This window comes from Eublepharis macularius, chromosome 14 (genome assembly GCF_028583425.1).
Source record: "Eublepharis macularius isolate TG4126 chromosome 14, MPM_Emac_v1.0, whole genome shotgun sequence".
Classification (NCBI taxonomy): Eukaryota; Metazoa; Chordata; class Lepidosauria; order Squamata; family Eublepharidae; genus Eublepharis; species Eublepharis macularius.
Window position 1 is genome coordinate 21,742,267 of NC_072803.1, and position 11,758 is coordinate 21,754,024.

Consider the following 11,758-nt stretch of genomic DNA (forward strand, 5'->3'; position numbering starts at 1 on the left):
ATTTTGTAAATCAAGCATGCTTAAAAAAAACAATGTGCAAATATAAAGAACTTCTCCAGTCCCCTGTCAGTCACAGGAAATTGCCGATGAGGGCCTGAAAGTAGTTGTTTTTATAAGCTATTTGTCTCTGTGCTCATGTTTTGTTTTAAATATTTTATATATATTTATCCGTATTTTAACATTGTTTTGATTGTTTGCTACCTTGTTTGGAGACCTAAGTTGGGTGCAATGGCAGTATTATAAATGTTTTAAATAAATCTGCTTTGGGTCTGTAATCAAGAGATCCTAAATTAACCCCCTCCCCACCCCCTATGGCAGCTGCACTCTACAACATTTCAATTAGTTTTAGAAACTGGGACATGTGACAATATCATACGTGGGTGTTTTAAATGGTGTCTAATGCATTCAGTTTCTTGAGCTATTAGCAATTGCATCTTCAGGATTTCCTGAATGCTTTCAGGGATCCCAACTCAAGAGTCACTCTATATGAGAGGCCTCAACATGTGTTTATCAAGTGTAGGGAGATGCAATGCTAGCCGGGAAGCATAGTTTAAAAAGACAGAGCCAGCAGAGATTGCTCCTTAGAGGGTTTCTTAATTTCAACTTTGCCTCTCGGAAGGCTGTGTCAATTTCACCTCTCCAGTCTAAAACTGTGTGGGATCACAACCAGAGGGCAGTAAGGAATGGAAATGGGCTGGAGCTGCCTTCCAGAGCAGGGCTTGGACCTGGAGAGGTGTTTCCCTTCTGGCATTTCACAGCCTCTTCACACAACTCCAGCGTAAAGCAAAGCTTTTGCCCTGCTGACTGCTCTGTCTTTTTAAACTACCTTTCCTGGCCAACACAGCATCTCTTGACACGTGTTCTTCACATGTCAAATGTCTTGTGTAGAGAGACTTGGAGTTTAGCAAGAATAACTGTGGGTCCTGGTCAATGGTTTTAGAAAACATTCTTCTATATTTTTTTAATCATCCTAAGGTCAAAGACCTTATTGTGTATGGCGTTAATCAGACCTCAGGCAAAATATATTTTGCAAGAACTAGTTAGCAGAAGATTGTTAATAATAACCCATTTTCCAAAGTGATCTTTTCCTCCCACTGCCCACCCTTGCTGTGCAGCAAAGAGCTCCCAATGGACACATTTCACTCACTCCAAGGGGTGTTTTTTTGGTTCAACCATTTATTTAACCCACTGTTCTTCCCTCTCATTTTTTGACTTTGCCCTGGGCTGCCACAGCCTCCATGGCCTTCCGCACGGTCTCTTCATCACCCAGGAACTGCATAGGCTTTGTCGGCTTCAGGTTGTCATCCAACTCATACACAATGGGAATCCCAGTTGGGAGGTTGAGTTCCATGATGGCAGCGTCGGACATTCCTGGGTGGGGAAAGGGAACAGGTTCAGATGGGTCCTGCAAGAGCACCTTCTTCATTGGTCGTCTGCAACTGGCAGTCAATACCTGGTTCTAAAACTCCTGAAGTCCATTTTGTTTATTTTATATATTTACACCCCACTTCTCTCTCCAGAGGGGAATCAAAAATACTTACAACAGCATTCTTCTCTCCTGCATCATTTTATCCTCATAACAACCACCCTGTGAGGTAGGTAAGGTTGGAAGAGTGCAACTGGTCCACAGACACCCAGTGAGCTTCCATGGCAGAAACGGGGTTTCAAAGCCGGGTCCTCCCAGATCCCAAACACTACACCATGCTGTCCAATTATCATATGCGCTCTGGAGAATATACCTGGCTGCAAGGAACAGCACTGCACGTGGGGACTAAGGGGACTATGGAATGTCTAGCCAGCAATTTTCTAACAAGAACTATCACTCACTGCCTCAATGGACATCTTCTCAACCCCAAGGCAGTGAAAAGATCCTGTCCTGGGGTGGAAGGGAGCTGAAGATAGCTTAGCATAGATCAAACTCCCAGCCCTGGAGAAGAAAGGGATGGGAAAACCTGCAGCAGCCTAGTAAGAATTGGGGTTGAAGGAGAATCACTTTAGGTCAATATCTGGAGAGGACAGATACTGCTCCAATTTAATTGAGTTTTTCTTACAGTTGCATTTTATTGATGTATTGTCGAAGGCTTTCACAGCCAGAAAACGATGGTTGTTGTGGGTTTTCCGGGCTGTATTGCCGTGGTCTTGGCGTTGTAGTTCCTGACGTTTCGCCAGCAGCTGTGGCTGGCATCTTCAGAGGTGTAGCACCAAAAGACAGAGATCTCTCAGTGTCACAGTGTCACGTCTGTGACACTGAGAGATCTCTGTCTTTTGGTGCTACACCTCAGAAGATGCCAGCCACAGCTGCTGGCGAAACGTCAGGAACTACAATGCCAAGACCACGGCAATACAGCCCGGAAAACCCACAACAACCATTGCATTTTATTATTTACACAAATTGATTTGATGAGCCTTCTGGATTGAAAAGCAGGAAAGAATCCAGTAAAAGTTTCAAACCTAGGGCTGAATTTGAGACTTTGCTCAATCTGCAGTTTCTGTTTGCAATAAGAGGTCTCAGGCTTCAACACGGAGAAAATGAAGAGTAGCTCTGTCTGCTGAGCAACCACAATCACTTGGCACTACTAGGCATGACAGGAAGAGGCTTCCATGGCACATGACATGTTAAAATTCTTGAACTTCGGCAGGTTCATTTTAGAAGTTCAGTGCAACCCACACATCTGCCACACAGCTGGATCATCTACATATCAGAGACCCTCGTCCACCCCTCCCCTCCAACCCAGCTCTCCTGAGCCTGTTCTAGCTTTCCCATAAAAAAATATTTTTGATAATTTGCACAAAACTGTTCTTACACTAGTTTTTGTTTGCAGGGAGGTTTATTTTCCCTTTCCTTGGAGGAGCAATCAAAAATAGCATTTCCTACCTGCAGCCTGAAGCGGTGTAACCCTTTCTAACATCCCTGGATATTGCCAACTCATTCTGTGTAGAAGACCATCTGACCCCCAAGGATTATTCTAAATAGCTCACACACCCTAGCTTCAGGTGTGTAGCTGTGTTGGTCTACAGTAGAACAAGATTCAAGTCCAGTAGCATCTTAAAGATAACAAGATTTCCAGGGGACAAAAATTAAACCATGAAAATCTTGTTGGTCTTTAAGGTGCTTCACATTTTATGAGGTGCCGCAGGACTCTTTTGTCTTTGTGGCTCTCCAAGGCATTCTGATCCTGAAAGGAAAACCTTCATCAAAAGGTTTAACACTATCTTTACGCCAGGTCTTAATAGGGACAAGTAATTCTTTACTCACTATCTTTCATTCCCATCCCACACAGATGTCAATTACATCAGCTATACCTCTGTACTTTCTATTGTATCCGTTTATCTCACTTCATCCTACACTGGATTTTACATTTCTACTAACAACAGCTGAAAGTGTCTCATGTTCCTGTTGAGTGAACAGTTTACTCTTTCGACTGGATCTAGCTTTAAACTCGCCTCTGTTGTGTATGTAAATTAGATCTGATGGATTTATGCCACTATGCATAACTTATACTGAAATATATAACTTATACTGAAATGCAAAACTTATACTGAAATAAATGTTGTTAAATCCATAATATGCCACTGGACTCCTTTTTTAAAAAATTACGTAAGTAACCTGCTGGAATAATTTTTGATATAAAAGTAATCAAATGAAACCAGATGAAATTTCAGAGGTAAATTTATTGAAATGCTAACCCTATAGAGGAAGAAGTATACCAGTAACTGCTTTCCCCCTCAACTAACTATTATGTTGGAACACACAGAGAATTTAAACCCTGCAAGAAACTCATTTACCTTCAAGAACCACCTACTAAGGCAGGTACAATTTCCTACTTGTAAATCCATCTCTATAAATAAAAAACGTTCACTGTCAAGTCCGAAAGATAGCATGTGGGTTCTGCTCATTGCAAGTACACCAACAGGCAGCACAGACAACACAAGCAGCATACCCTCACAAATATGGTTATGGTACAAAGCAGCAATGAGAGAGAGAGACAGACAGACAGAGACAGAGAGAGTCTCAACAGTGACCAGTAGAGGGCACTGTAGAAGTCCTGAGGCTGTAGGGCTCTGCTTCCTCCATTTTTAAAATGCACACTGCCGTCTTTTCCTCTTGAATTGTGAGAGACCTCCTTGGAATGCCCATGACCTTTCAGGACCAGGCTCAATTCATAGAGGCCAAAGAAACAGAATCCTGGGATAGACAGAAGGCTATAGGCAAGGCCTGAGAGTCAGATGCCGGTAGCCAAGCATGGGAACGAGAACTCTCAAGTCTTGTAATGTGACTCCAGACTGGAAATAGCAACACAACCTTCAGCAGCCCACAGGTCACAGAGCACCCAGCTCTTGTATCAAGTGGCAGAGAGTTCAGGTTGGATTGGGAGCAACCCTAGGCCCGCTGTGCTAAAAGTCTGAATATACACATGCTCAGCCATCGTTTCCCAACCAGTTGCACTCCTGGATGGACTCAAATCAACCACGGAATAGTCAACACGCATAGAATTCACTCCAGCAAAAGCGGTCCGTCCAATTGTCAGCCGTCTGTCTGGAAGCACCAGCAGTGCAGAGGAGAACACACTGAATGCGGACAGAGAGACTGAGGTTTAGGTCTTAGAATCCCAAAACCACCAGCTAACATCAAAAAGAAGGGTTGGTTCGCTCACCAGGGCACCACCGATAAACTTATGCAATCCCAAACACTGTGCTGGAGCCCAGAGAGCAGTTCCAGCGCAGTAAAAGGCTTACAGGCCATATGTTTAGAAGCTATTCAAGCAAACATGCCAAGTCCTTTTTCTGAATTTTCAAGTTTTGTTTAAAAGAAAAGACACCTCTAGCCTTGCCATCCATGGATATATAAGGAAAACACACACTATTACGCCCAATTTAAAAAATCTGGGATAAAAAAGTCACCCTGGGTTATGCTTTCTTTGGCAAAACACATAGAGAAGTGGGCCAACGTCAACCGTTCAGGACATTGTCCTCAAAGCACAGCCACTTAATCCCTACAGCTTTCTCTGCATAAGTAGCAGTGCAGCATGAAACAACCCCTCAAAAATCAATTGTTTTTCACCATTGGGGTAATTTCCTTGCTGCAGTGTATATAATACACGAAGAGGCTGTGGCCCTGTGGTAGAGCATCTGTTTAGAATGAGTCCCAGGATCAAGCCCTGACATTCCAGTTTTATTTTCATTTATACTCTGCCTTCTTCCCCAATGGGGACCCATATCGGTTTATATTATTCTTCTCTCCTCCATTTTAATAATAACAACAACATTCAATTTATACACCACCCTTCAAGACAACTTAACACCCACTCAGAGCAATTTACAAAGTATGTTATTATTATCCGCACAACAAAACACCCTGTGAGGGTGGGTTGGGCTGAGAGAGCTCCGAGAAGCTGTGACTAACCCAAGGTCACCCAGCTGGCTTCAAGTGGAGGTGTGGGGAATCAAACCCGGTTCTCCAGATTAGAGTCCCGCACTCTTAACCACTACACCAAACTGGCTCTCCTCAAAACAACCTTATCCTCAGAACAACCATCGTTGAGCTAACTTTAGCTAAGAATGTCTAATCAGCTGAAGATCACCCAGCAAACTTCTGGGTCTCCCTGATCCTAGTTCAACACTCTAACCACTACATCACACTAGCCCTCAGTTTAAAGAATTAAGAAGCAGGTGATATGAAAGACCCCTGCCTGGCACCCCAGAAAGCCAGTTCCAGTCAGAAGAGACAATACTAATCTTGACAGACAAATCCAATAATATAATGTAAAGCAGCTTTATGTTTTCATCGTATTGGAATGAAAAGGTTGTATACGTTTTTGCAAATGAAAACTGATCCAGGGAAGCCCTGAAGTGAAGTGCTACAAGTTGTCTGTAGGTTGATGCAAACAATGGGTTTTCCTGGGCAACATCTATCCTCACCAGAAACAAAGGCTAGCGGCAGAAAAAGACCCTCAAATACCAGATGAATAAGAATTAATAATAATAGATGTTTGAAATAGGATCAGACTATTGCAAAACATAGTGACTTCTGCAACCACAAACCCAAATTATTGGGGATGACATTCTACTAGCCGGTTTGGTGTAGTGGTTAAGAGTAACGGGACTCTAATCTGGAGAACCAGGTTTGATTCCCCCACTTGAAGCTTGCTGGGTGACCTTGGGTCAGTCACAGCTTCTAGGAGCTCTCTCAGCCCCACCCACCTCACAGGGTGATTGTTCTAAGGATAATAATGACATACTTTGTAAACCACTCTGAGTGGGTGTTAAGTTGTCCTTAAGGGTGGTATATAAACTGAAAGTAGTTGTTGTTATTACTACTACTACTACCACCACCACTACCCAAAAGGTATACTGGAATTTGGCTTAGGGTAGCAAATATACCCCAATACAATTTGTGTACATTTGGGTCCATGCTTCTGTATCTTCTGTATGCATTAAGCAAAGTTGTTGCCAACTTGCGACCAATGGGGAGAAATAGCACATGGGTGATCAACATGCATTAGGTCTTGATTTAATAAAATTATAAAGCTAAATGTTAGTAGTATGGAAATACAGCCAAGTCACTTGACATTTGTTAGACTACCAGTATTTCAGTTCTGGCTGTTCTGCTTCGATCCCCTATTTCACTCAGGCCCCTTCATTACAGAAAGTTCAGCAACGGATGCAATATCAAATTGCAAACCATGAGAAAAGGACCAGGGGACCACTAAACAAGTTTTAAAGCTTTTTAGTGCTACTCTATTTTTGATAGTTCTCCCACTCCTTCTTACTACTTTTATTGGTTTTCTGCCACCATTTTATGGAACATAAGAGCAGCCCTGCTGAATCAGACCAATGACCCTTCTAGTCCATCCTGTTTCCAAAAGCAGCCTCTCAGATGCCACTTGGAAGCCCACAAACAGGGCCTGTGGGCAAAGCCGAGGTATCATCCTCCAAACTCAGAGGTCCCATTTAGCTATCAGGGCTAACAGCCAATGAGAGACCTAACTTGCACAGATCTATCCAACCCATTTTAAAATAAATCTAAGTCAGCAGCCGTGACCTCATCTAGTAGCAAGGAGTTCCACAAGTGAGTTCCTTTGCAGTACTATTTCATTTGGTCCATCTCGAGACTGCTTTTTGTTGTTGTTTGATAAGTGTGTTTTTAAACGTGCACGCGGGCCCTTTTTTATAGCATTTGTTTAACAGACTGATGCTTTTAAAGTGTTCTTACTATGGGTGGGGATGACTTTGGCATTCTTGGGAAGGGAAAGAGGGAAGATCAACAACAACACTCCAATCAACCCAAACTTTCCAAGCACACATAACAAGATCTCTACTAAGTCTGACCTAGGCAAACATGTCCCCAGTCCCACTCTCCGTTCTCATCACGTTACACAACTGGGATGAAAAGGGAGCCGAGGGGAGACGGTAAATGGCTGCAAGTCTGTAGGTTAGAGCATGGAACAATGCCCTGTCCAGTCCATGGTAGCAGCTGGTTACACAGCTAAACTAGCTCTTTGGGGCTCATATATGGCAACACTGCCAAGCTGAGCAGGCCTCTAGAAAACCGCTCAGACCACACTTGGAGGCTGAGCGCCTCCTAATGCAGAAGTAACACCATGTGATGCAGTTGCCAGGTTGGAAGCCGGAGCAGGACTTGCCGTGTTCCATGTAACAGGCAAGGGAGAGGCAGGTGCAAGAACAGAAAGCGCAGATTACGCGGTAGATCTAAAGGCACAGAGGGGATCTCTGGGCAGCAACCTGGTAACCTTATTAAGAGAACAGCTCCTGGTATCTTGCACACCCCTAGCTGCAGCCACTCGCAGGTATGTCTGAGAAATGTGGGTGCTTTGGCAATGGCAGACGCTTCACCTGCTGATTTCTATATACTGCAAGGATGCCCTACGCTCCTGAACAATGCTTCCTCAGAAAATGCTCCAGAAAGGTTGGGGTATATTTCAAGAAGCAAGCAGAAGCCATAGAGATCTGAGCAGGAAGTAGGCTGGGTGCATAGCTGGGAAGCCACAGGCCTGGCACTCTGCCCGGCTAAAGGTCGCCTGTAAGCGAGATAGTTCATCCTCATGGCCACGGTCCAGATGTCCACTCGGGCACCCTGGTCTCAGCGGCATTCCATGAGCATCCCTGCAAGATCATTTTATGGAGCTGAAAAAACCCACTACAGTGCAAAGCAGGCTGCGGGATCTGAGATGCATCTCTGCACTAGATCTCCTAAGCGACAGATTCTACACTGCTGACCGTTGGGTCACCGAATTACTTCTTTGCAAAAGTTCAGATTGCAGATGTCAAGGAAGGAAGGGTTGTGTACATTTAATATGTATTTTTAAAAAGAGTGCAATTCTGCAACCCAAATTCCAGGAGTGGAAAACTCTGTGAACTGCATCAATGATTTAAATGTATTGGATATGCATATACCTGCCTTATCTGCACAATTTATTCTGCTTCAGTTTATATTTAAAAAGTTTTGCAGGATAAGTCACTGAAGCCCAATCATCAACTATAAGAAGTCCTGCTCAGAAGCCTCTCTGGATCCTAAGATTTCATCAAGCAGTCTATTTTCACAGCCTTATGGACTGCAAACTTGCTTTTTTTTAAAGAAGAATGGCTGAGATTTTCAGAAGCGTGAACTCAAATGCTGTGTCAGTCTCAGCATTCACAAGATGCAGTTACAGGATCCGTGCAGATAGTCACTGCAGCCCATATGCCCCGCAGTTTCCCCCTCTGGACTGGATAATGTGCCATTTTAAGACAGACAGGGAAACACAAGAAAACCACCAAGTCACAGAATGATTGGTAAGGTGACACAAGGAGGTCCTTACCTTCCAAGTGCTTGACAACCCCCCGAAGGCTGTTGCCGTGAGCAGCTATTAGTACCCTCTTGCCAGCTTTGATTTGGGGAGCAATCACATCGTTCCAAAAGGGCAGGGCACGGGCAATGGTATCCTTCAAGCTCTCACAAGTGGGTAGCTCTCCAGCCTTCAAACCTTCATAGCGCCTTGCCTGGAGAATGCAACAAAGAGGCAAAAGGTTATACCTAGAAAGAGGGATGAGGCTTAGATGTTTGGGATCCACCAATCAGACAGGACACGTCATAGGAAGAGCAAAGGTGTTCCTGTCATTTTAATGATGCAACGTACAATCAAAGGTCGGATCTCACCAATGCTGGAAACAAGAGGATTTCTTCTGCTGATCCCCCCAAGTTTTACATTCCCTTTCAGGGTGAAGTCAGAGAACTATAAGCCCCACAGTCGTCGCAGTCTGCAGTCTCTAACCCTCAGGTCAAACCTAGCAGTTTCAGCTAGGGTTCCCAACCTCCAGGTGGTAGCTGGCAATCTCCCAGAATTACAACCATCTCCAGGCAACTATTCCTCTACAGAAAATGGCTACCTTGGAAGGTGGACTCTACGGCATCGCACGCAGCTGAGGTCCCTCCCCTCCTCAAACTCTGCCTTCCCAAGACTTCACCACCCGAACCTCCAGGAATTTCCCAACTCGGATCTGGCAACCCAGCCATCCGCAGTCTGTCAAAAATCTAAGGACCTAGAAGGTCAGTAATGCTGGCCTTGAATGCCACCCCCCTCCCTACTGTTAGAGAGGCCATGCGGCAGGTTTTTAAATGGTGACTATGCAGGGCACCCCTCTTCTCTGAATTCATCAGCAGGCCAGTTAAGGGATCTGGAAAGAGATGGGATACAAGACTGCTCACACCCCCATGTTGGTAAACTAGACTGGCCTTTGTTAACAACGCAGCAGCTTCCTGCAGCTGCTATCAGAGAGTGACAAAGGCAGGGCATAGCAACATTCCTTTGGGAGGCAAGGCCCAACAGCTTTTTAGATCACCACTAGTGGTTTCCCAAAAGAGATCCTGGTGTGCCACTTGATGCTTCGGGGGCCATATCTTTAAAGGCGAATGATAAAAGCTTTGGTGTATGAGCAACAAAGAGGGGAACTGTGCGGCAAGCAGGAAGGAGAACAGAGGTTAAAGGGTCTTTTGCAACTTGAAAGGAAAAGGACCCACCTACTGACACGTCCTGCAGGAGGGGGGAGGGGGAGGGAGCACATGGGGCGAGGAGGCAGACACGTCTTCACGCCTTTGACAAGATTCCACGAATGCTATATGACAATGAGGAAAAGCCTCTGGGCTCTTAAAACTTTGTACCAACCTCATCCCATAAAAGTGGGCTCTTTCCCAAGATATACCCTCTGGCTATAGGCTGCTTGGCTGGGAGAATCAAGGTTCCAAGCGTGCAAAAGAAAGGAACCACCCCGAGCAGATCTCTGGAGAGGCAGCATATCCATTTTCTAAATATATGAATCCATGATAGAAATTGCCCCACCAACCAGATGTTGAGTGTCTTGCCACCACGGCCCGCAACAGGTTATCATCAAGGCATTAAGAACCATGTTCCATTTCTCAACATCCAGCTGCCCTTTGCAGCTGGTGGATGAGGAAGCAGGTCCAAAATAAGTTTTATCGGCTTGGTCAAATTTTCCCTGCAAAATCTTTTCTCCCTGCTCTTTTTACCTTTCCTCTTCTGCCTTTCATTACAGTTTCCTTTGTCCTTGGAACACTGCAGAATGCCAGCATAGCACAGCGGGTAGAGTGCCATACTAGATCTGAGAGACCGAGGTTTGAATACCCGCTCTGTCATGAAAGCTCAGTGGGCAACCTTTGGCCAGTCACACTCTCTCAGCCTAACCTACCTCACAGGGCTGTTGTTGTAAGAGAAATGGAGGAGGGGAGAACAACGGAAGAGCCACTTTGGGTCCCCAATGAGGAGAAACCCAAGATATAAATATCTAAATAAAGAAATAAACCCTCTCCATTTTGATCACACATCACCCTAGTTTTAAAATATACCTCCAGTCAAAAATCCTAGACACCCAGCATATTTTCCTGCTACATTTTGGACTCCATCCAATGGCCAAATTTGCTGGCAACACCGTTCCTCTCTGGGTGACCAATTCCCTTACTGGATTATGTCAGCGCTCACCTTGCTGATAATTTGATAATACGCATGCTTCTCATCCATTGGAGGTGGGGGGATGTCGTAGGAGCGTCTCCAGATCTTGACCTGCTCCTCACCGTGCTTGGCTGCTGTCTCAGCCTTGTTGAGGCCTGTCAGGCCCCCGTAGTGGCGTTCATTCAGGCGCCAGGTGCGCACCACGGGCAGCCACATCTGGTCGATGCCATCCAGGATATACCAGAGCGTGCGGATAGCCCTCTTCAGCACAGAGGTGTAGCAGATGTCAAACTCGTAAGCAGCATCCTTTATAGCCTTAGCCCCACGCTGGGCTTCCTCTCTCCCTTTCTCGCTCAGTTCGGCGTCGAACCAGCCACAGAAACGGTTCTCCTGGTTCCAGGTACTCTCTCCATGCCGCACGATCACAAGGCGGTGGGGTGACATTGCTCTGGTAGAAAGACAGTGCCTCAGCAAAAGGCTAGCACGAATAAAGGAAGCGCCAGCCCTGCCTTGAGCATCAGCACCCTTAATGGATGTGCTCCCACTGTTTATATGATTCTCCCCCCTCCTTTCAACCCTTCTGGCCAATCAGCACCCTCTTTGGAGTAGAAAGACAACTGCTGACAGCCAGTCACACGTTCCCTCCAGGCTATGGTCTACAGGCAAAAATAGCAATCGGGAGAAGTGTTCCTTGCAGCTAAGTCCAGAAATAGCCTGGAGCTTGGCAGGGCTGTGACCTTCTCTCTGGGGCTGTTGCAAGAGGAGGAGATAGGGAAGGGGGTCTGGGTTTAGGC

The 11,758-nt window shown here is 45.3% G+C and overlaps 1 protein-coding gene across 1 annotated transcript; it reads right to left on the bottom strand.

The window, feature by feature from the left end:
• Positions 1 to 1,156: 1,156 nt before the first annotated feature.
• PGAM2 (phosphoglycerate mutase 2) lies at positions 1,157 to 11,498 on the bottom strand. Its single transcript, XM_054998209.1, has 3 exons — positions 10,995 to 11,498; positions 8,820 to 9,000; positions 1,157 to 1,371 (listed from the first exon to the last, which is right to left on the bottom strand). Exons 1-3 carry the CDS (start codon positions 11,406 to 11,408, stop codon positions 1,202 to 1,204), a joined length of 765 nt encoding a protein of 254 aa, XP_054854184.1. The 5' UTR covers positions 11,409 to 11,498; the 3' UTR covers positions 1,157 to 1,201.
• Between the last annotated feature and the right edge of the window lie 260 nt (positions 11,499 to 11,758).